This window comes from Neolamprologus multifasciatus, chromosome 13, assembly GCF_963576455.1.
Source record: "Neolamprologus multifasciatus chromosome 13, fNeoMul1.2, whole genome shotgun sequence".
In the NCBI taxonomy this organism is placed as follows: Eukaryota; Metazoa; Chordata; class Actinopteri; order Cichliformes; family Cichlidae; genus Neolamprologus; species Neolamprologus multifasciatus.
The window spans coordinates 15,735,490-15,761,275 of NC_140451.1; the positions used below are offsets into that span (position 1 = coordinate 15,735,490).

General features: G+C 38.7%; 1 protein-coding gene across 4 annotated transcripts in view; it reads left to right on the forward strand.

Moving 5' to 3' along the window:
- eys (EGF-like photoreceptor maintenance factor) overlaps window positions 1–25,786 on the forward strand; it is a 166,654-nt gene that overhangs the window by 83,225 nt on the left and 57,643 nt on the right. For all 4 annotated transcript variants that reach the window (XM_085183233.1, XM_085183230.1, XM_085183231.1 and 1 more), the window contains 9 exons: window positions 3,019–3,143; window positions 3,747–3,871; window positions 4,259–4,472; window positions 10,564–10,754; window positions 10,893–10,984; window positions 15,665–15,815; window positions 16,928–17,040; window positions 17,333–17,589; window positions 24,935–25,111. In XM_085183233.1, the coding sequence (XP_085039359.1) occupies window positions 3,019–3,143; window positions 3,747–3,871; window positions 4,259–4,472; window positions 10,564–10,754; window positions 10,893–10,984; window positions 15,665–15,815; window positions 16,928–17,040; window positions 17,333–17,589; window positions 24,935–25,111 (1,445 nt within the window). The remainder of the gene's footprint in view (window positions 1–3,018; window positions 3,144–3,746; window positions 3,872–4,258; window positions 4,473–10,563; window positions 10,755–10,892; window positions 10,985–15,664; window positions 15,816–16,927; window positions 17,041–17,332; window positions 17,590–24,934; window positions 25,112–25,786) is intronic.

Consider the following 25,786-nt stretch of genomic DNA (forward strand, 5'->3'; position numbering starts at 1 on the left):
ATGTGTGCAGCGTTCTGTCTTTTTTCCTGAATGTTGTGTGAAGCTGCAGGTAAATACTAAAGTCAAAGAAATAAGAAACTCTGATGCATCGCCATCTGACCTTAAACTGGTAGGAAAGGCATCTGCGAAAAGGACTGGTACCTCTCTTTGCTCAAGGTGTAGCTTATCCTGTGCATTTCACCACCTTAAACAATTACCACATGAAAGTATTTTGCATTTCAATACCCGCAGGCTTATGCAGTGCAGAGCTGTCTGTTTAAAATAACATTTCAAGAACCAGATTTAATAATTGTCTCTTCCAGCCAAGGCCTTCTTTTGGTGTTAAAAAGCGCATGTTGGGATTTACTAAACAGATGCAGTGACAATATTTGTAAGAGCTCCACAACAATTTGGAAGGAAAGTATTTAAATGAATCACAAAAACATGATTCATTAAAGTTTATGGCATGCAGTTTACTGCAAACTGCACTAAATTTAATGCCGGCAATAAGAGTGTCTTGTTTTGTGTCTGATTTGACTGTGGTGCTCGTCATTAGGAGTGTAAATTTCTTTGGAGTGTCAAGAGGCAATGGTGTCAGAAGCAGTGGATAATTGACAGGGATGGACATAAAAAATAAAATGATTCTATTGCGGCTGCCCCTCATTGATCTGAATTGTCAGACTGCTTCAGAAGAGAAACATGAAAAATTTGCCTACATAGTAAGATTTTGGTTTGCAGATGACTTCTTACCTTATTAGGCTTGGGTTTTTTTGATCCGCTAATTTCACCTGCAGAGCGTTACACTCCAATCTAAGCAGTTTTGCTGTTGCGTACTAATGCTAATTTGCCCACCTGAGCAAGTGAAGTTAATTTGAGTCTTCCACAGTCAATGTTTTGGAAAGTCATAAGATTTAGAGCTTAAAGCTCCAATGTTTTACCACCACATTCACAGCTTTGAGCCATCCACAGGTATATTTCTGAGAACACCTCCCCACGGCATTTAAAATGAATTAAAACTTACTATATCACAAAAGTATTAGAAACAAAAGGTGTTCCTCTGAAATGGAAACGCCTGCAAATATGCAATAAAATCAGCCACAAAAGTAACTCTATCTGCGACTTTCAGTTGTATAATTGTCACTTCCAAAGTTAGCATGTGGATTTGCTACAGTTGTTAGTACATTTCCAAGCATATTTTGTTTTTATCTAGGGTTGGGGGTTTCCACTTGAATACAAAGGGCTTTATTAGGCTAATACACTGAATGATGGGCTTAAATATTAAATCAGTCATGCAATATATTTTTGTCCAAAGTACCTCTATTAAAGAGGGTTGTTATATTTGGATGCTATGTGCAAAGTGGTAAGCATCACTTGTTCACCTGCTCAGGAAATGGGCTTCAAAACCACTCCATTCTCTCTGTAATGATGGTCAGCCAAGAGGTCACGCATTAAACCCTTTGCCCATTTTCTACTGTTACATGATTACATGGACTCGGCTTTATAGACAGCAGTTTGTAACAGAAGTGACATTATCAAAACAGGAGTTAGAGCCTCGTAAACACAACATACATTTGTTAGCATCCACTGAAACAGTTTTCAATGGATGCATAACATTTTCCCAGAGATGTTGAGTGGGTTTGAGGTGTGGCGACTGTGAATTGGGAATCCATGCGAGTCAGCAGACCTTGGGCTTCCTTGGCCTGGGGTAGCTTTGATGCATGATCTAGCTCATTGTTCGTCTGGAAAAGGACTGCTCTTGTACAAATCTTAAAGCAAGTAGAGATGACAGCCGCAGAATTGAACGTTACCCGTCTTTGCTTGAGGTGTAGCTTATCCTGTGTAATTTGCCAAGTCAAACAACTACCACACCTTCATATTTTCACTTTGAGTATCTGTGGATGTTATGCACTGTAGCGAGTGTTTTGGAATTCTTTAGAAACCAAGCTTACCTCGACCAAGGTTATGTTTTTGTAGCGGGATTACTTGCCTGACATCATACAAGTCTGTCCACTTCTTACACTTCCTCACAACTGACATTCACTCTAACTTATTTCCACGGGAGAGGGGATTATTTTTCCCCCTAACCAATCACCAGAGACTGACATATCAGATCAATGAATCTAAACAAATACTATGATGTTCAGCCATTACACACAGTGGTTATGGTGGAGTTTTAGGAGTGGTGCAGTGAAGCAAAAGTAGATTATTAAGTTGGGCAATTTTGAGGACCAAATGAACAACCTATTACATTTTGGTGGAGATCCAGATCAAGGGGTACATCGTGGATCTTTTTTCTTCCTGTTTTGCCCCTGTAATTCAGTTATATGAGCAGCTTGTGAGCAGAAATCTCACTCATCTGTTTTTGGGCCCCCCGACTGCTCGGGGGCCACCAAATGCTGACAAACATTAGATTTGCTAAAACTCCCTAAACAGACCCACTTAGCCAAAACCAGCTGTATCAGGATGTGAGTGTGTTGCAGACTTCTAGCACGAAATATTGTCATTCTTTTTTACTGTTTCCCTTTTATTATTGTGGAATAAATTGTTATTAATCAACATCTCGGTGCTGGCAAAGGGTCTCCTCTGTCACAGTGAGCTTCTGGGTTTATATAAGAAATTAATGAGTACTTGTGGAAAGTCCGGGTTGATTTCATCTAACTATAAACAGCATCTTTGGCAGCCAGGTGTGTGCTTCTTAAAGCAGCCCTATTATGCTCATTTCCAGCATAATGGGCCGTCTAATATGCTGGAAATGGGATGATTCATTCTATATAGGGCTTTGGTTATTACTATGATCAGTACAATAGTAGTTTGGTTTATTTCTGTTTCACTGAAATGCACAAAGTTGTATTTTTCTGTTCTAAACTGTAAAATTTTGAAAAAAGGATCCACAACTTGCGAACAGAAAAAAGTTGCAATCCTTTTTTTTGATAAGTAATAACAAAAGCAGTTCTAGGATACAGCGTGTCAAACCCACAAGCAGGAAGTGACAGCACTGTGAGACAGCCTCACAGGTTTTAAAGTATGATGTTTTCTTAGCTGTCCACCAGGTTTCACGGGGGATTTCTGTGAAGTGGATGTTAACGAATGTTGCTCAGCTCCCTGCCACAACGGAGCAGTTTGCCAAGATCTTATTAATAGCTACATCTGCCACTGCAGGCCAGGTGAGTCACTCAGATATCCTGTGAATTTCTCAAATCTTTTTTTTTCTTTTAAATGAGGCAACCAAAGCAGATTTTTTCCTTTTAGTAAGACCGTTTGCAGGGAACCTTTGTAGCTCATGAGCAAGATTACTAAACTACAGCCTTAAATAAGACATCATGTTTTAAAGTGAACTAAAAACTAAAATCCTTTTTTTCTGATAGGTGCTAGAGTCCAGTTTACTACATGAAAACCACCTTAATACTTCTAAAATGCACATATTTGATTAAAAGAGACTGCACAAACTGCCACTTAAGGTTACCCTACTGCCTACATAGTTTCTGTACCTCAAAGCCGTTCAAAAGTCATCTCCTTTTTCTCCAGGGAGAAATTTGTAGTCATACAGTACTGAAAAAGACAGTGATAAAAAGACGATACTGCCTTGGCTCATTAAAATGTATGTGGCATCTTACTCTTTAGTGAAAGCCTTTTCTTGTCTATGTATGTGTGTGAACCCAAAAAGAAGCAAATCAATGTAAGAGAATCTGATTGATATTCACTTCAGAGGGTGGAAGTGGGAGAGCCTGGGCTCACCACGGCACTCTGTGGGCTTTTGTTCTTGGCAGGTTGGACAGGCCTTCACTGTGAGGATGACATTAATGAGTGCCTTCCACAGCCCTGCAACCAGGGGATATGCATTCAGAATGATCCAGGCTATGGCTACACCTGTTTCTGTCGTCCTGGATTTGTGGTGAGCCTCTCCACCTTATCCTTTCTATACGTTGTGGTGTTTCTCTTTTTTTTTCCCCCATTAAAAAGTTACCATACCACCTTCAGCTCTTGAATCCTTTTACCACTTAGATTTCTTTATTGTTTATGCTCTAATCATTTTTCTCTGCATTTTTAATGCAGGAAAAGTAAATGCTTTTTTAAAAATGTACCACTTTATGTATTTTGTAACTGCTACACTGTATGGGCAACTTGAATCCTATAAAATAACCTGACTTTGTTGGTTTATTACTAGCATTTGTTTTTAGTTTAAACGGTCTTGTTTTTATTACATAATAGCAATGTCTTTTATTATTTAAGCTGTAAACATTACATTCCACTTAGTATCTCCACATCTCCACATACACAGGGGAGAAACTGTGAGCACAACTATGATGATTGCCTGCTGAATCCGTGTCCAGAAGCATTTTCCTGTGTAGATGGCATCAACAAGGTCAGCTGCCTGCCTCCTGTTATGGATCCTGTTCCCTTGGCGACTGCAGTCGAGAACATCACTCGCGGCTCCACACCCAGAGTGCCGATGCCGACACTCTTCCCGGCACCAGCAGCTGAGGGGTCCACAGGTATGGACGGCTCTGTGCATTCATGTGAGGACATGCAGCGGCAGGAGTCAGTGAAGATGTAGAATTCATAATACTCCTCCTCATGTCAGAGAGAAGTGTTTTCCAGTCTGCTACATTTATATGACAGCTCTAATTACAAGCTACTTTTCAGATAAAGATTTTACATAAACATAAGACACAGTAAGTTTATGAAAAATGCATCGCTAAGGAGCAAGCCAGTGGTTTCTGATGCGTTTTAGATAGTAGGAGTTGTTGATACTTCCCTCAAATAGCTGCATGTAAATTCATCCTTAAGGATACAACATGAAAGTCTAAAAACTGAAATGTATAATTCTGTTATTCATTTAAAAGGAAAAAAAGCTGCATTTTCTTCTTTCCTGTCCCATTAATCATATCTCAAGCCCTCTCATTTGTCATGTGACCCGGACTCGAGTGAGTGGAAACTGCAGAACAGTCTTAACCTCTTAACATATACACTCACCAGCCACTTCATTAGGTACTGCCTTCAGAATTGCCTTCATTCTTCATGGCTTCAACAAAGTGCTGGAAACCTTCCTTAGAGATTTTGCTCTATATTCACATTATAGCATAACACAGTTGCTGCAGATTTATCAACTACTCATCCTTGATGTGAATCTCCCACATCCCAAAGATGCTTTGTTGGATTGAGATCTGGTGACTGTCGGTAGGCCATTTGAGCACAGTGAACTCAATATCATCTTCAAAATACCAGATGTGCACACTTATGATCGGAAAGGGATGGACATTGTCTGAAACGATACTCTGATAGTCTGAGACATTTAAAAAATTACATTACAACACAACTACCAGCCTGAACCGTTGAGGACCGGATGGATACATTTTTTCATGTTGTTTACAGCAAATTCTGACTCTACCATCCGAATGTCACAGCCCAAATCGAGACTTATCAAACCATGCAACATTTTTTCAATCTTCTCTTGTCCAATTGGACAATGCCAGTGGGAATAACAACCTCAGTTTCCTGTTCTTTGCTGTCAGGAGTAGCACCCATTGTGGTCTATTGCTGTTTCAAGGTTTGAGGTGTTGAGGTGCATTCCGACATGTTTTTCTGCATACCGTGGTTGAGTTACTGTCACCTTCGTATCAGCTTGAAGCAATCTTTCTATTCATTTTTCTTTGACCTCTGGCATCAACAAGTCATTTTCACATACAGAACTATTCCTCACTGGATGTGTTTTCTTATTCAGACCATTGTCTGTAAATCCTAGAGATGATTGGGCAGAAACATCCCAGTAGATCAGCAGTTTCTGACTTATACCAGCCCATCTGGCATCAATAATCATGTCACATTTGACTTAACTAAAATTGCCTTTCTTCCCTATTCTGATGCTCAGTCAGCTGAATTTCAGCAGGTCGTCTATACATATGTACATGCCTAAACGCACTGAACGCTGCCATGTGGTTGGTTGGTTAGTTATGTGTGTTAACAAGCAGTTGAACAGATATAGCTAAGAAAGTGACCGGTGAGTTTATATAATAAAGTGATACAATATAGAAACGTATTATCTCAGTAGAAGGAGCTGCTGAACATTTAATTCATTTCTTATTTTTACATGTGATCTTATCTCCAGGCTTTACTTATAGTGAAGTAATTTGACACTGCAGTATTGCTTTTTAAAATAAAAGTAAAATATCTGAGTACTCCTCTGGGCTCTGCGAAGATGGATGCTGCAGTATCCTAATAATCTCCAAATGCACTTTAGTTGTTTTTGAAAGTCAAACGAACAACTTGAAAGGCTGTAAACATTTAGAGTTTCCTTCTTTGGTTCTGTTCAAATTGGTTTCTAATCTTCTGACTTTTTGGTCCTAATGGTATAATTTATATTTATTTATTTTTAGGATGGTTCTACGTACTTTTCTTGTGGCTCTTTTCATAAAAAGAACCTCAACTCGATATGATCGTGAGTTTTATTGTATTATTTTATATTTAGAGCTCAATGCACAGACTCAGATATTACGCATGGAATCTTAATGGCAGTTCTACTCAAATATGGCAGTGTATCAACTTAAATTAGCACTTCTCAATCGAGTCATAGCTCCCATTACTATGCTATTACTTCCATTAACGTTATGTCTTTTGAAAAGTGACATTAAATTATTTAAAATGATAAGCCATTACAGCAATTAATTTGTACTGATGGTTGGTTTTCTGACAAATTACAAATCTATCCTTCTCGTGTCCTTCCTACCAAACACAAGCTTTGCCAGTTTCCAATGCGGGGAGACTCCCACTAAGCTGGCACTCCAAATGTGATTTTTAGAGTCTTTGGAACATAGCAGGCGATGATATATTTGGTTTGATTTAGAGCTTGTTATACTTTGTGCAGCTGTGGTGGAAAAATAAATCCTGCTGAAATCTAGTTCCGCATTTGCCACTGAAGTACCCTTTCTATTTTTATTTGAGAACAGTCATTTCAAAGAGTAACAAGTCCAATCATTATTTCGGGCTATATCCTTTAACACTCAAATGATCGACACAGAACACAATGTGATATATATTGTTGGTATTGGATTCAGTCATCTATGTGAGGGGAGGAATTCGGAACACTGGGCAGATTGTCACTCTGTGACAGATGAGGTCTGTCTCCCTTTGAAACTGTTCACAGAACTGTAAAACACACCTATTGAACACAGACAAGCTTGAACCAATTCGGTGCGGCACTCTGAAAATCACTGTGGGCCAAACATAATGGAGTCCTCCCTGCCGCACCTGATCCAGCCCTCGTCCCGTGCGTTAGTTTGGAAGGGGTTAAATGTAAACACCAATCAGCGGTGGAGAAAAAACCAACCCGACCACCTCTTTTACATGCGATACGTGCATAATGAAGGTAAATAAGTTTTAAAGTAAGGGGACCCAGAAACTCACGAGTTTATCTAACTAGGTCACCATCTAAACACATGCAGTGCCCTTGGTGGTGCTTGAAATAGACTCAGACAGTGCTCCTTTAAACCTAAAGCTGCTCCCCAAACCTCTCAAATATATGAAATCAATGGGAATTTAAATATAGAGTGGATAGTGAATTTCTGGTAAATTAAACGACCTATTAATATTGCCAGTAGATAAATATCTTCATCTTTATTTTGATTTAGTTCAGTTTCAAAGCAGTACTAGCAACAAAAAAGAATGAGGTGATTGTCTTCAGGGTTTTATTTATTTATTTATATATTTTTCCCCCTCTCGCTCCACGTGCAATGATGAGCTCCACAGTATTTATTCTCTACAGTGTGAGAACTGATGAGAATCTAGAAAGGACACTGCTGGTGGAGGGAGGCTTACTGCCGCTAAGCCACGATTTGGTTGACTTTCCTTGAAGTGATCACTACAGCACAGGTGAAGCTGTTATCTTTTCCTGCCACATGTAGCAAAACTGAAATTACTCAAGTTCCTCAAAATCAACTTGATGAGTGAAAAGTTAATCACTTCAAACATGCAGTGCCTGCCTCGAGGCAGTCACCTTGTTAATCTTCCTTTTAACGCACATGCATTTGTTCTCAGTGCCACGCGTTTATGTTTTGTTTTTTGGGTTGTTGTTTTTTTCTCAGTTTGTTTGTAATTTAGATGACGGTGCATGGTAAGTACGCCCATAACTATTCTGATATATTCAGTGACACAGCTTTGCCAGTGAGTCATATTGACATTCACAAGATATGCAGAGTTATGAATATTCATGGGGGAAAGGCTCAGTAAGATGAAAAAGGCAGTGTCTGAATTTATCATTTCAACTCTAGTTTATGGCCTCTGCTTCTGTACAGTAACTGTCAGTGCAGTGCATTGGTGTAATTGTATTAGTTATTTTTAAAACCAGACAACACAGATATAATTAGACACTACATTTAAAAACACATTATATTTAGGAATTATTCTCTACAGGATTCATTTATTGTCTACAGTGTAAATATATTCAGTTAAGTCTTCTTGTATTAGGTATATTGAATATAAGATATTTTCAGCCAGTTTTTCCAAGTACACAATGACCTTTTGTGTTCCCTCGGGGCTCTGAAATTGCAGAGGTCCTGGAATGATCCTCAGCAGTATTATATCTCTGTCCTGTGACAAGTTCAATCAGTCAGTCTATTACTTTAGCCAATAAATCAGGGACCAAACAGGACTTATATCCTGCCTTTTTTAAATAAATGGGACATTAAGTCTATATCAATTAATTCTCACTGCCCAGAGTCTATCCTCCTATTAAGTGATCTTAAGTTCACATTTACTCCAAATATATTTTTCTAGTTGAATATCTCTTGCTTTAACCTGTCTGGCTTCCACCTACACTTTGTGCTGCAACATGGCGCTCCACCACTCTATGTTACATTAAATATGACTCATACCAATTTTCTAACCTCCTTTATGGTCATGTATTAAGACGGGTCCTAATTAAATCTGATCTCAGAGATTTGTATCAACCAATATTCCCAGAAGTGGCAAACTGCTTGGTCAGCAGTATGTTAACTGTGGGTTTTTTTTGTTTTTGTTTTTTTTAAAAGAGAAACCTAGTGCTGCATTATCAGGATATGAAAGTGAGAAAATATAAGATAGTTTGCATTGTGTACATTTACTATTTAGATTTAGCATGACTGGTTACTTGAGGCATTCGCATTAAAAACCCCAAAAAACATCTGGTATGAGAGTGTAAGGTAGTGGTAAAAACAGGAGACCTTTGAAGGAAAAGACTGAAGCTAACTGCTAATGAGGCGTGATACTGCCTCCTGGCAGCAGCCTCAGACTGCATCAAAGACTACATCAGACTAAACAAGGCTTTAAAATTAATGAATAGCTTTGTCTCTGAGGGGTAATTTTCCATCATCAGCATTGGCAAACCCTATTGTCAGGAAAGAAGCAGTAGACAGCACCGCATTGTTGCTGCATGCATTTATCCTCATTAATTCACACACCGCAGTAGGTCTGTTCCTTATAATTCTTACTTTATGTTATCGTGTGTTTTTCCTCAGGGTATTGGCCATACTTCTCTTGAAAGAAAATGGAGGTATTTAGGTTAGCTTGTTTGCCAAATGTCCTAGGGGGCAAGCTGTCAGATCAAAGGAGGTCTGGCCTATTAGGACTTGACGTCTAACAAATATTGATAAAGGTCTCACTTGCAACTGCCCGATTAATCATTGCAACAACTTTAAAGGAGTGTCTGATTTCTCTGGTTTAAAATTTTATATGTATAATTTTTTTTCTTAAACTAAGATGAGAGCCAATAGAGTATGAGACAGGTGCATCCAGTAACGCTTTTCATTTTAACAGGCTCTTGGCTTTGACTTTTCTGCAACAAATTCCAATATTTCCTTCAAATGAGAAATATATTGAGCATGAGCACCCTAATGCTTTTCTCCAATTGCAGTCTCAGTCAGTCTTTTAAAGTTGTCAGCGTCACTACCCCCAATAAGCTTGCGGGCAGTGGAACTTTTACTGAAATAACCCATAATTGCCCATTCTCATGGATGATATAAGCCAAGTTATTCCACTATAAAATGAGGCATGTAATAAACTTGTATGAATATGTTCATTTCAGCCAAGACTCCTTTTTCACCTAATATAGTGCCATTTGCATGCTTCACAGCTTTTTGGCAAATAAGACTATTTATAGTATGAGTGTACAGTGAGTGAAAGAGAAAATATTTGAAGAGTCCATAAGTCTTTTCATCTGCTTTCAAAATAGTAATTATTCCCTTTTTGCATCTTCTTTTGACTGTCCTCTCATCTCTCATCTCTTTTTAATGTATTCCATCCATATTTCCGAGATCAATTGATGGATAAAGATTGCATCTACATTCGTGAAGCAACATAGGCAGAAAAAACAGGAAGTCCGTAGGAGAAGTGGCGCAACCACTTGCCCTGCTCAGGTGTCACATTCTGAATCTTTAAAATTGTTAAGAGCCTTTTCTTTATCCTACTCCATGCACTAAACTTTCCTGTAGAGGAACCAAATGAAAAGCTGAATTCTCTTTTCGGATCAGTCGAGATTCTCAGTGGAATTTACAGGAAACTTCAGACCTTTACCTTTTCCTCCCAATTGATCTGTCTTTCTTTTTTATGTCCTAGATTCAAGCTACCTTCATTATTTTGGGAATTCATACCTGGAGTTTCCAGGTATTGACCTCAGCACTCTCAACAATATAACTGTGAGATTTCAAACCACTGTGGCCCAAGGAACTATACTATATGTGGACCAAGGACCTGTTAACGGGGATTTCTTTTTCATGAAACTCTTCATTCTTGATGGAATCTTACAGGTAGGTTACATTTATTGTGTATGACAATATTCAAGTTGTGTATTGTCTGAATGAGTATATTTTCTCATTTTTGCTCTCGAAAGACAAATATTCTGTAATGAAATAAAAAGCCCATGAAGCTCCCTATTAATGTTTCAGTATGCTTTTTGCTGTAATGAAGAGGAAGAGGTTACATGGATTACTACATTAATTCATGTTAATGATGGCACAGTTCACATTGTAAATATCAGGTATGTATTCTATTTTTTTATCAAGTCTTAGATTGTAGAGCTCTGCATAAGCACTTTGAGGGTCTCAAAAAGCACTACATAAATGCAATCCATTATTATTATTATTATTATTGTTATTGTTATTGTTATCTGTGTTTCCCTCTACCCTTTATGAAGCAATTATATATATATATATATATATATATATATATATATATATATAAGAATAAAAGTCTGAATATGTTGATTGATTGAACCTTGAAAGAACCCTGAAAGAAACTTGAATACACAGTATGAAATTAAAGTCTGGGTGTATTCAGTGAAATTCAAATACATTGAATGAAAGTCTGAATACATTGAATGCAACTTGAATGTACTGAGTGAAACACTATAAATAATGTATTGAAAACTGATGTTACAATGGCTTTTGCTCCTTTTGTGTTGTGTTTTAAATATGTAATATAATAGCATATAAAGCAGCATTTCTTAGTACTGAAGACAACACTACAGAAAATGAATATAGTATCCAAACTATGCCAGTAACATGTTTCAGTTTTGTGCTACAGATGAAGAAATTTTGTCACTCATTATAGAAGACTGAATGGACTGAGCCTTAAGCTGGCAAAAGCAATACTGACTGCAGAAAAACATTATCTGTGTTTCTTGTAGCATAAGTCGTTTACAACTTTGCCAGACCTGGCCATGAAACAGGCCATGGAGGACCTAGCTTGAGTTCCTAACACATCACTTGTTTTTGCATTATATAGATGAGATGGAAAAAAGACAGTGAACAATGGACTAGAAGTCCCCAGGTCCTGATAGGATATATCTGTCATATTTTGCTTCCAATGAACCAGTCTAACTTGGATATTCTTGTGGTCTCTCAAAGTTTGACCTTGACATTGGCTGCTTTTTTACTCATTTTCAGTACTGTCCTTGTCTGACCATTTTCAGAGAAATGTTTTTGTATGTTACCCACTTAATACTGACATATGAATGATTCAAGGATAAAATAAAAAGACAGCATATTTTCACCAACATAATATTGTATTTTTATACCAGCAGTTTGGTTCTCAAGGAGCTATTGGCCAAAAACGTGGCATATATCAGCATGACATGTAGTGTCCTTACATTTTTTTGGGAGGGGAAACTGGACATGAGGAGGACAAAACAAGAACTGGCAGGCCTAAATGAATGTAGCTTGCCATCACCAGTGTGTGAATGTGTGTGTGAATGGGTGGATGATTTACCATTTAAAAAAAAAACTATCTACAGTATCTGAATGCCATATACTTAAAAATAAAAAATGGTAAATGGCCTGTATTTATATAGCGCTTTACTAGTCCCTAAGGACCCCAAAGCGCTTTACATATCCAGTCATCCACCCATTCACACACACATTCACACACTGGTGATGGCAAGCTACATTGTAGCCACAGCCACCCTGGGGCACACTGACAGAGGCGAGGCTGCCGGACACTGGCGCCACCGGGCCCTCTGACCACCACCAGTAGGCAACGGGTGAAGTGTCTTGCCCAAGGACACAACGACCGAGCCGGGGCTCGAACTGGCAACCTTCCGATTACAAGGCGAACTCCCAACTCTTGAGCCACGATCGCCCTTTACGAAAAGATTAACAAGCAAGAGCCGAGCACAAAATCAATGTTTAAAAAAAGAGTCCAGCAAAAACCTGACACAAGACCTGAGAGATGTAGCAGACCTTTCAGTTGATGCATCTGGTGTTCGCTAAAATCTCATCAGAAATGATTTCAGTGGAAGGATGGCTTTCAAGAAGCCAGTCTAAGGAAAGGGAGAAAATGTTGCGGTATGCCAAATTAGAGAAGAACTGGAATGAAAATCAGTGCAGTGGGTCTTCTGGAGTGATGGATCCAAATTCGAAAGTTTTGGTTCAAACCTTGGTCAGTATATACAGAGGAGGTCAAGAGAGGTCAACAATGAGTATCTACACCCATCTGTAAAAGACGTTGGAGGGTATGTCATTGTTTTGGCCTGCATTTAACCCAGTAGTGTTGAGGATCTTCGCAAAATTGATTTAGTTCTCACCACAGAAAAATATCATCAGATTAGGATGAACTATTCAACTATCTGTCTGGAAAGCATCTGACTTCCAGCAACTTTTTTTTTCAACATAACAATGTCCCCAAACACATGGCCAATGCAGTAAAACTATACCAGATAATACAAAATACAGTGGACCACTATCAGTCATGGATTGGCCTCCCCAGAGCCTGGACATTAACATTAATGAATTAGTGTGGGACCATCCTGACAGAGAACAGAATAAAAGGCAGCCAGCATCCAAAGAAGTGCTTTAAATGTCCTTCAAGACGTCTGGTGATTTATTCCTGAGAACTACTTACAGGAATTAAAGGAGAGTTCAGGCTGTGTTGAAGAATAAAACTGGTTATATGAAATATTGATTTTCAAGTTTCAAGTCTTTTTGCTTTATATATTGCATTTCTGTAAATGTGTGCATGTTTCAATATTCTTAATAATTGTTGGACCTGAATAGAGTGGCTCAAAACACATATACCAGAACAGGCTGTAAACGCACTGCTGTTGGATGTTATGTTCAGTCAGCTCATTTTAATGTTGTTCAGTTGTATCTATTTTTGTTTCTAAAGATGTCATTATGTTGCAATTTAATGTTATATCTTTTAATTGACAGGGTGCATTTACATAGACATCAACCTAGATGCATTTTAATATGTCTCCGTTTCAAGTGCATCCCCTGTTGAGAAAAGGAGTGCAATTACAATGATAAGCTAATTAGGGCCTGGTAATATACAATTTTTCTTTGAATTGTGTGAGCACCTCAGGTGGTATTAGCTTGATCCCTAGTTATTCAGTCATCCCAAGTGTGGTGGATTTTTTTCCTCTTTTTTTTTTTTTTTTTTTTTTTTTTTAGAGAAAGGTTATAACTAAAACAGGGGGAAAATACGTAATTGGCAGGAATCACCAGACTAAGAATTTAGATTTTATTACAAATGGGCAAATGGGCTTTCATTTTGAAGAACTAAAACAAGCATCAGAATGTGCCTATTAAAATGCATTAGTGATCACTAGCTGTGTTTTATTGGCTGTTCTAAAGTCTTCATTTGCAGTTTTTCATTACGAAAAGATTAACAAGCAAGAGCTGAGCACAAAATCAATGTTTAAATGATTTAAAGTGAGGCTGTGGCCCCTTTAGTTATATTGTTTCTAAGCCCATGTGCAGTCTTGCTGCCAGCCCTTTCCATTATATTCTGACATAAGAAAGATTGTGGTCTAGCTTCAAGACACAGAGTTTATTATGTATGAACTGGAAGCTGAAACAAAGCAGAGAGCATCTCATATCAAACCACTTTACTGTGCATTTGAGTAGAGACTACAATGACTTGAGCATTTCTGACTTATAAAAAAAGTTTCAGATTGTAAGACAGAGACAGAAATTAATTTTGGGTTGGTGATTATGATTTTTTTTTTTTTAGATGCAAACAGATAAAAGTTGAAATACTGAATGTGACTGAGTATGGTTTACCAAATGATTTCCTGCTAGAACAATGCTGAGTGGGAAAGTTACCTCATGGGGGTTTTTTTGGCGGGGGGTTGGCAGAAAGCAGCACTGCTCTAAATATAAAAGAGACCAGTCAGGTTTGAGAGGCTACAGGGCTCCACCCTTCTTTCTTTCCTACAAGAAAAATACAGCAGCAGTAGAAATCAATCATAATGTTCGGTACCAACCCCTTGAGACACTGCAAGAAAGAGAGCTGTCATAACTAGAGGGTTGGGAGTGTGGAAAAATAGTTTCTGGTGTCACAAAGCAAATTCTCTGTAATTGTCTGATGGCTGAGTCCGTCCATCTTTGTCTGATTTGACCCACAGCTACACCACCACGGCCATCCTCAACGTCACCGCCTAACTCATTATAGACTTTTAATATATCTTCCCGTCAAAGACGCTTTTCAATATGTTAAATAGAAACCCAGTGGGGCTGACTTCTCAAGGACAGTGAACACAGTGCCCTCTGGCTGCTGGCCAGGCCGCTCTGGCAGACTGCTTCTAAATTAACCGCTTCTCCATGCTGGCTCTGGAGGAAGGACTTATGCAGCTCGGAGTTAGTGCCCCGAGTGTTTAGCCGGCATATGCAACAGCCTGCAAAGTACAGGCTTAACAAATCAGACTAGATTGCTTCGTGGACCTTCTAACTTCCACTTAGGGAACAAGGAGTATCAGGAGACGCAGTAGAGGGGACTGTGCATCTGTGGCCTGAGTACCCTCAAGCTGCAGTTGGTTAGTCCAGAATCTGCACTTAGGTAATTATCTGCTCTCCCTTGTTGTTGCAGAGTGGAGAATTGGTTTTTGAAATCTATGAATGGCTGTGGGGTGGATCCAAAATAGTTGTGTGGAGACTCGCGCTTACATAGGACACCTCGACAAAAACAAAATGGAGTTCAAAATGTCATTAGTGAGAAGATTTTTACCATCGGCATTTACTGAAATTACTGGAAGATATGCTAATTATCTACCATAGTACCACAGCATACAAGAAAATAACATCTAACATCTATACAGACTTCTATACAGATAATGCACAATGTTTGATTTGTTTACAACATTAATACAAAACACATTTTTTAACACGTTGTGTACCTCTGTTTCTTATACATTTTGATCTGATGTGTTCATACTGTTCTACAGACAACGCCTGGCACCTTGTGAAGCAGAGCTCACTCTTTCTGGCCATGAGAAAATTAAAAGTACTGCAAGCAATTACTGGTTGGGACACATGATCCAAAGAACGAACAATGTCTTCACAGGGGGTTTGCCACAACAGTTTATTCTCAGTCAGGTACAACTTATAATTACTATACACCTATCCACACATGGGTCTGGGTCATGAGGGCAGCAGTCAAAACAGAGAAGTCCAGGCCACTCTCCATGGCCACTTCTTCCAGCACTTCAGGGGGAAACTGAGACCCAGTGAGAGATATAATCTCTCTAATGTCCTGGGTCTGCCCCAGGGTCTCTTCCTGTTGAGACCTGCCTGAAAAACTTCACTTAGCAGGTGCACAGGAGACATCCTAGTCTGAACCACCTCAACTAGCTTGTTATAATGTAGAAATGTAACTGCTATATTCTGAATCCCTTCTGAATGGCCAGGCCCCTTACCCTGTCTCTAAGGATGAGCCCAGACATATTAAGGAGGGAGCTCTCACTATCGTTTACTGGGACAGAATAGCCCACAACAATGATTCAGACGAATTACACTCCCAGAGCTAAGGGATGTGGTCATATACCATCTCTAAGTCTGCAAAGCACATTTAGACTGGTTAGGAAAGCTCCTGTGCACCCTTAAGTGTTCTTGGGAAGGTCAAGAGCTGGTCTACTGGCTCACAACTTGACTAAAAGGTGGACTCTCTTCTCCGTTACTCTTCCATAGACTTTAACAGGGAAGCTGAGGTGTGGGATCTCCCTGAAGTTGGAGCATACCCTCTGGTTCTTATTCTTGGAAAACGGGAACCAAAATCTCTAGTTTCCCAATCCAGATGCACTGTCCCTGACTTCCATGCAATGCTGTGGGGGCATGTCAACCAAAACAACTCTGACTTCTGCCTCAGTAATGGCCAAGCCGTTCCTAAGTCCCTGCTTCCTTCACAAACATGTCAGTGGAGTTAGGGAGATCCTCAATATATTCCTTCCACTGCCTAACTGGGTCAGTAGCATTCATTGCATATAATGTGAGCAGAGCTCTGCTTCTCCTTTCTGGGAGTCTGACAGTTTTTCAAAAGTCTTGTTCCATGACCATACCAAAGTCCTCAGTGAGGTGAGGCAAAGCTCCAGGGCCTGATCCCACATAACAATTTTGTTTGTTTGTTTGTTTGTTTTTTTTAACTTACTGCTTGTTAAAGATTCTGAATAAAATTAATTCTGTGATTTTTTTTTTATTTTATTTTTTTTAAGAAAGCAGAACCTTTCCACAACTACACTGGCTGTCTTGAAGTCATTGAAATTAATAAACGGAGGAGCTTCTACACATCAGATGCGATTGCTGGCAGCAACATAGCTCGATGCAGGTAAAGTCTCTGCATTTTTTGGTTTTTATTGCTAAAAACACTGTACTCACTTTTCCAAGGTGCATTACACTTTGTCCGAAGCCAGGGGGAAACTGACTTGTAATCATGACAAATAACACTTGAATTCTCTACTTCTTTCCGGGATTGCAGTCAAAAATATGTCTATTTGTTAAATGACTGCACCTCTTATTTACTGAGTAATTTCACTTAATTCAAATCAGAATTTTTAAAAGCCTGTATAATTTATGTCAGATTGGCTTTTGGCCACTCAAACTTTTGATCAATCTTCCAGATTCACTGTGCATGCCATACAAGCCTCCACAACAAGTTCCTCAAGTCTGGAAGCTCAATCACCTACCTTTGACATAGTGTTTGCAACAACGTTGGCAGTTCCCACACAAGCACCAGAACATCCAATGAATGAACCTCAAGTTTGCCGCGACAGTCTTTGCCGCAACGGAGGGACGTGCCTTCAGCTGCAGCCGCCTGGTGAAGCTCAGCTTTCTTGTCACTGTCCGCTTCATTTCACTGGAACGTTTTGTGAAAAAGGTAGGCTTTTGCATTCACCTGGTAGTGTTTACACTACATTCATATACACAATACATAGAACACACACAGGCTGTACAAAGCTTAAAAACCTACTTGTACTGTGACCTCTACAGTGGAATCATCAAGAGACAGCCAACAAATTATGTTGGTTAATATATGCTGAGCCTCTTTGGCTAATAGGTTTCACTATGAGGGAGAATAGTTGGTTGCATTAGGAATTTTGAGTGATGTGAATTATTCAGTATATGATTAATGAAATGAAAGATCTATATAAGCAGCTCGAACCTTTGGTGTGCTTCTAAGTTCACCCCTAGAACACGCTGAGAATGAGAATGTGACCTTGCAGCACTTGTTCAACATTCAGCTGAAGCGTTCACGTCTGTCCCAACCAAAAAATATTTATTTTGTACCAAACACTACGACACTAATACTAGGGAGACGGTAGTACTACACGCACATACCAAGGAGCTGTTCCTTTGCAGATTCCTTCACAGTTCTCTTGATGTACCTCCTGACATCCCTCTGTTACCATGCATGATATCCTGAAAGTGTAAAAATAAATAAATAAATGTTTCCTGTATTTTGCCATTGTAGTCAGTTCCTGTCAGGGATAACAGAAGTAACACTAGAATGTGTGAGTTAATAGTTTGTGTACTTGATAACGCAAGCCAAGCTGCTGAGAGAAATCTCAAATTCTGTGTTGTGATAGCAGTGTGCAGTGCAGTCTAGCTACAATATATGATTAACATTTCAACACGGATTAAAAGGGTATTGTACTTCTAATATAAATTAAACATGTTGATGGCTAATTACATTTGTTAAATTAACTGTGGTGTGTTTGACCTGTTTCTTGTTACAATATGGTGGGCAATTAAAGTTAACGTAATGAGGACTGGAAATCAAATGGTATCAATTTAGCCTCTTTTTATCAGTGGCTGTCCTTTCAAAACCAAGAAAACAGGAGCATAAGTATAAGAAGTGCTGGTTCCTTGGATGACTTCTACCTATAGTAGAAAAACAATGTTTATTTTGAGGCAAGAGAGCATATGACTAGTAATTTGTGGGGCTCCAACATCATTGCCTGAAATAGGTGGAACCTGTTGCACATTTTAAGCCGTAAATCACTGCATCCCCTTATCAATTAGTCCCATCCACTCTAAGATATTAGTAGAAAACAAAGCAGGCAAACATAAAAATTATATTAAAAAATAAATAGTAGTAGTTAAATATGTCACCTGAAAACTTTGTTTATATTTATTGATGATAGAAGATGTGCTGTTTTAAAATTTGTGGGTGAAATGTCAAATCATGATACTGGAACTAGCAACTACAGTGCTAACATTAGCTAAGTTAGCTAACAACAGTCGATAAGAATCTTCCTGTAAAGCCTATTATTTCCTTCTGTAAAATTACAGTGATAAACAAAAAGAAAATTGAAGCCTTTCTTTGTCCATTTCTGCCTAATCTCTTGTTTTAAAAGTAACAACAGATAAATTTTGAGTGTTAAACCTGCCACTCTTATCGTTTGAGCTGCAGGTGCCATGTGCAAGAGCAGTTGGCTAGACAGGGAAAGGGAGAGGACACAGTTAACATTCAGTTGTGAGTAATACCAAAAGCAATGTTCTGCTGGATGAAAATAAAAACAATTTCAAAAGGTATTTTTTTCGAAGCCATCAATTGTGAATCGTTTTCAATTTTTGCTTATTTGTGTCCATGTGAGCAGATATTACTCGTTCTGAGAAACTCGGTTCTCTGACAGTTTGAATGCTCTCTGTGTGGGCTTTAACTAAATTAGGATCTTTTGATAACAGAAGCCACTAAATGTGATACGTGCAGAGAAAATTTTGAGAGATTTACATTCTTCTTCGCGCTAAAGTTGCTCCAAAAACAGTGTTAGGTTTGTGTTCACCTTTGCAACCTTTGTAAATGACTAAATCAGATGGCATAATCTTATGTTTATGAAACATGTGGAATCCTGACAGAACGCTGCTCAAAGCTAATATTAACAGTCATTAATGTGGCAGGAGCAGCCTGTATGCACCTGGCACCCTGATTTGACACATCTGCCATGTGTTCTCAAAATGCTAATTTACAGGTGTTTAAGTAATCAACTGAAATATTATGTTTCTCTCCAGGCGCTGTAACAAAAGTGATGCTATTTTTAAGGCTTCACACTGATTCGATTTTCCCGTGGGAGAGCGCTATGTCGAGGAAAGCGGTGCCCCCCCTTTGCTCGCATGACAGAGATGCTTCTTTGTTAAGCCGGTTATTAAAGATCCTTTGGCCAGCGTCTAAATAGCCTGTAGAGATCAGAGAATATGATTCATTCATTGACTCATTTGTTCTTTCAACCAGTGTCACAAAATATCATCATTTGTAGCTGCTGCACATGAGCAAGCTTAAGGCTGACTTCAGTACCGTAATTGGAAATGAACCCTGATAAATCAAGCCTGCATTATTACATGACATGATTGTTACATATTATATGTAGTAAATTCCCACCGTGATAAAATATATCCACTGTTATGTTAGAGCTGATGATACATTCTCACGATCACAGGTTGTGCCCTCAGCCTTTCCTTTCCAAGCAGTGAGTTCCTGCTTATTCCTCAACTTGTCATAAACTTTTCCTTTAAATATCAGCAGTGGCCTTTTGGTGTCATTTCTGCTGAGTTTGTGAAATTGCGCCTCCTCAAAAGCAGTCTAGTCTCTCAGGTTTAACAGAGCGCAGTCTCATGTGGGCACTCATCGTATGATGTGCTTTGCAAGACTAGTTCTTCGCCCGCAGACAGAGTCCCGGGGCTGTTTACATGCTGACAAAGTCTGTGCATGTGAATTGCTGCAGCATCTTTGCTAGGTGACAACCTTGTCTTCACATCCTGTTGAATTAAGTAATGGGCACAAGAGAACAGTGGAGCAAGTCACCCCTGCTCTCAGTTAATTATAGACACGTCATACCGCATAGTGACTAATGATGTGGACTTGTTTGTGTCCTAGATGAAACGCTGACAAGTCATACTTCACATATCCAAAAATAATAATAATAACAACAACCAGGAAGTATTGTGTTACCAACAGTTAAGAATGAATCACGACACGAGAGTGGCTAATTTCATCTGAGCCATAGTTTTTGCCTACTTAGCCATGTAAGACTGAAGTAAAACAGTGAATTAAAGAGTCCCAGTGCTCTGTCTCAGTAAGTTAAGACAGTAGCTTTTCTTTGTAATGGCAATAGATTTATTCAGTGTGGAAAAAAACAAACATACTGTTTGAAATTACACTTATTTTTCTTAAGGCACCCCATGTTGATCATCATCTGTTTTGTAAGTGGATGGTTCATTAAATGTGTTCCAGAAATATACTTTTTTACGCTAAAAGAAAAGGAACAGGAAGAAAAAGAAGGAAATGAAGGAAATCTATATTGTTATCATTCATAATCCACCCTTTTGCTTTTCATTCCTTAAATTATTTTACGAATTATTATTTTTCTGTAATAATTATGATACTTTTAATAGATCATAAGTTCCTTTTTTTTATATAATGAATGTGTTTACTTACAGTATGTATGTATGTACTATATGTATACTTGGTCACAGCTCCATTAGAACTGTAACCACAACTACACGTGTTAGCAGTCAACAAAGAAATATGGCTCTACATTTGCAGCCAGCACACATCTCTTTTATCACAAAATTGATAAAATGCTATATAATAACGACTATGACCCAAAACATCGGAGTCAGCTTTAGTCTGAATCATATGAGCAGTTTCTACTTAAGGAGCTTGAGTGCATTCACTTATGTTTGGCCCTGGAGGTGCCCCGCTGGTAGGGTGTACCATAATCCAGGCTAGTGCTTTTGGTTCAGTGAGTGTTCGATATTACGTAGCCACCCATCACATGGTTTTGTCAAGATAAAAGCAGTCCAGCTGAGCATATCAGAGTTTTAAGGTATGATAAATTGTCTCTTCAGAGAAGGCACAGTAGGTAGTAGACCTCAGCAAAGACTTTCTATCAAGCATGCAAGAAATCAGTTAAAAGACACTACAAAAATTATACACACACACACCATCATAGAGTAAATGGTTGAAAGAAGAAGATATAAAAGGTGAAACCATTATTCAGGCTTGGTGTGTATTGATCATGACCTCCTGCTTTTAGCTCATTGAGTCTTTGCTTCTCGGGAATCTGAAGCCATGGTTTTGGATGTTGGCCAGAAATGAATAATACAATGAAAGTTGAGTTTTTTTCAATTGAGTCCTTAACTACTTTTGTTTAACCACAACATCAGTCCAAGAAGCTTTTTCATTTCATTTTTGTTTTTCCCTAAAGTGCCTTTTTATGTATCTATCTGCATCTTTTTACATCTTTTCCTTTGACCTTATCCAGTCCAAACAATCATGCTAATTATACTGATTTTATTTATAACAGTAACAAATATATTTGTTAGAAAATCATCTTATAAAATGCCGAATGTGCCACCATGGAGATGATATTATCAGAAAGTGGGAACCTTGTCTATAAATGTAGTTGGGAGAAATAACAAACCATTAAAAAAAATGAAAAGACATTATTGTGGTGAACCTTTCCTGTTTTTGTTTCCGTTTCGTGTTTGACATTAATTGGACCTGATGAGGGGTTGTCAGATTCCTGCTTTGCCAACTCACTGGCTAGGTGCTGGCAGCTCTTTATGTGGGCATCTAGTGTGTGTTTGCTGTAATAGCTGGTGCCTTTTAAAATGAGCCAACTCAGTCTTCCTTACTCAGAAATTACCAACAGATATTATAGGATTGATTTATCATTTTCACCCCCAAGGAAACCACGCCTTCCACAACAAAAGCAACACAATTTTTGTTTTCTCTTTCTGTGTAATTTGAAGCATTGGCTGTCATGTCTGCTCCACATAATTCTATGTGCAACTCGGAGGATTCGTGTGCTCTGGTTGGTCAGGAAATCAGCGAGGGTAGGAAAGTGTCTGAGCGGCTCTTCAGTCCAAGCAAAGTAAAAAATAAAAAAAAGGAATATAACTATGTGAAAAATGATATGACGGGAAACTCATCTCTGGTGTTGGTCTAGCGACTGATCATTAAACTGGACCAAGTCAGTGTCCCATGGTCCCCCGGGCCACTGGACAGTCCTTATTGTCAAACCATGCAATTCACCTTGGTGATATTTTCACTTACTGTACGACTTGAATCCTTTTCCTATGCTCATTAAGGCCATTTTCAGAATGCCCTGTTGACACGAATGACTGATACAGAGGAATTGCGTTATCCCTGTTGCCATGAGTGAACCCACTAACAAGGCATTAGCTGTCCAAGAGTAGTTCCTGACTCACAAATCAAGCAGCCCAACAGTAATTTTCGAAAAAGAGCTGCAGCCAGTTACACAAACCAGTAGCAGGCTACAATACGCTGCATAAATGTGACCACAGGAGAATGCATTTTCTCAAAACCTTGAAACAATACTGCATAATGTGAGTAAGGCTGAGCACATATAAAAAACAATGTTTGCTGCAGGAAAACATTAGATATCGGATTAACCTTTAACCTGATTTTAAATAAACGTGTAGTGTCACAGAGCTGTGGTAAGATATACATGTCTATAAGCACATTACTTGAATAACATCTGTGGTTAGTCAAAAATCCTCACATTTTTCATATAAAAGATAAAAACATAAGGCCTCTACCTCCTCTGGTGCTGTCACACTAGAGTAAAGTAAGAATGGCAATCTCCTTGCTACAACTAAAAATCAAGGTTTGCTAACTTTTGCGTCCTGTGACCAAGTGGTTGCCCGGTGGGAGGCAAACTGTCTCCAGAAAGAATGGGGAAGGTTTGCAAATGATATTTCATAAACATGGACAGATTCCAACATGCTGCAATCAACTAGATTCAGCTCAACTTGTCTGTCATGTATCTCTTTACAATAGGGAATCTGGCTCTGGTTGCCAGCTGGTTACATTCTCGTTTTACCGTTAAATCACTGTTCATCAGCAACTACTGTTTGTGGAACCATTTCTACATTCTTGTTTCAGATATGTAAGTATGTGGCTGGACTCAAATTTAAGTAGTTAATAGGAATTTTTGTGTATGTTAAAGGCAGCAGATTTGCAACAGATGGCAAAAGATTTACGATATTTGCCAATTTACTTCAGTTGATCATGTATTATCACAAACAGATTGCACGTAATTGCCAACATGATTCCATTCAGTCACAAACAGCAGATGTACTCTGCCTTATTGCCATTTTATCGCTTTCTTAACATATCATAATCGTTTTGAAGATGGCAACTGACTGCGAGTGGTAACATTTCTGGTCCCCATCTTGAAAGCAACCATGTCAAACGAGATGAGATCGCAAGCTCGTTGCACACAGTCGTAGTAATTCTGTTCATGTCACGGTCTCCAACCTCTGCTTTCCCTGTAGCATTGCAGCCAGAGATCTAACCCCTCTTATCACTGCAAGTGGTCAGAACTGTACTTTCATAAACATAGCAGGGGTTTGGCTTTTTATCGATGGAGTTCAAGAACTTTTTAACCATACCTTGTATAAGCATAAAGTTAGTCTATAATATCGCCTCCATTATAGGCATCCCTAGAGATTTCCTCTGCTACAACTTTATATTCTTCTTATTCCATTTCTTTTACTTTGTAGTCTGTTCTAAATATTGTCAATCATTCACATCCTACTTTAAAAATCCATTTGATCCAACATCAAAACGCAAAAAAGTGAACACTGGAGTCATGAAAGAACATTCTCATATATCTTACAATAAAAAAATATCTCTATTTTTTTTTTTGTACCCAACACATATTGTATATTATGAGCTCTCAACTTGAGAGCTGGACTGTTTTGTTAGAATCCCCTGAGCTGAAGCCAAGGTGGCCTATTTTGAATTGGCTGTCATGTACCTGAGCAGTAAGCTATCCACCAGGTGTACAAAGTCCTTTGTGTAAAGGCCAACATATCATCACAGGCTTGCGAAGTTGATGACCTGAGTGTGTACCTCCTCCACCTCTCCTTATAGTCATATCACTTTGTCATCCAATGGGAAATGACACTCTAGCACATAGCCCTGACAGGGCCCTGCTGATTCTGCACACAGATGGCTGTCTATGCTGCAAAGGCACACAGCAGCCAGTTTTTGCTCTTCTGTTTGCAAACAACAGCCCTGTAGGGCATTGCTTTTACAAGATATGTCATTCTTCATTTATATATAAGTATATTGTCTAATGGACAGTAAAGTGTGTATGAGGTTTTGTTTTTGTCCAAGTAATATTACAATTCTGATTCTCTTACACCGTGTAAGCTCAAAGCATCAATTTGCATCTAATGCTTGTTTCCAGATGCCACAGTATATATCCCTTCATTCGATGGAACTTCCTACTTGGAGCTACGGCCACTGGCGTTGCTTCTCCAGCCTTCTGGTGTCAGCAATAATCGACCCGCAGGAGTCAAGGACACCCCCGTTTTTCTCTGTTTGACAGTGAAAACCAGATCCAGACAAGGAACGATCCTCTACAGTGAGTACAGTCTTTCCCATTACCAGTAAAGACCTGCAACACTGTAAAAGGAACCTTATAATAGAGTGTTTCCCACTTAACTATATCTTTACAGGTGTAATATAAGGTATAATAAAAACCATCACTTCTTTTATACTGCATTGTCGTGCAAGAAGATGCTAATTTATCCAATAAGTAATTCAGCTGCCATTGATGGAAATTCCTCTACTTGTATCAACATTTACACCAAAATATGAGTTTGCTTTGTTTTCAGGAAGTTAAATCAGAGGCTCAATAGCTTATTTGTGTCATTTACATTTAAATTTAATCCGGAGCCAGCATCCTATTTGCTTAGCTGATCTTGTGCTTTCTGAAATTAACACAATTCCAATAGACACCAACTCTAAATTTCACAAATTAGCATTTCATTAACATCTCATTTGTGCAACCTGCACAAAAACAAAGTGTACTCATGTGAAGTACACTTTGGGGTTATGTGCTGGACTATTTCTTGTCCAGATGCAATAATTTGCTTTTAAAAAGCCATTTCCTCTTATTTCCTCAGAATTAAACAAAATATATATTGTCTTAGTAAACGTAAGAGGATGTGTTAACGTCTTCAGAATGCACCTTGACTCTTGGGTGATTGGCAGAACAAGTGAAACGAGTTTATTTGCAGAAAACAGACATAGTGGC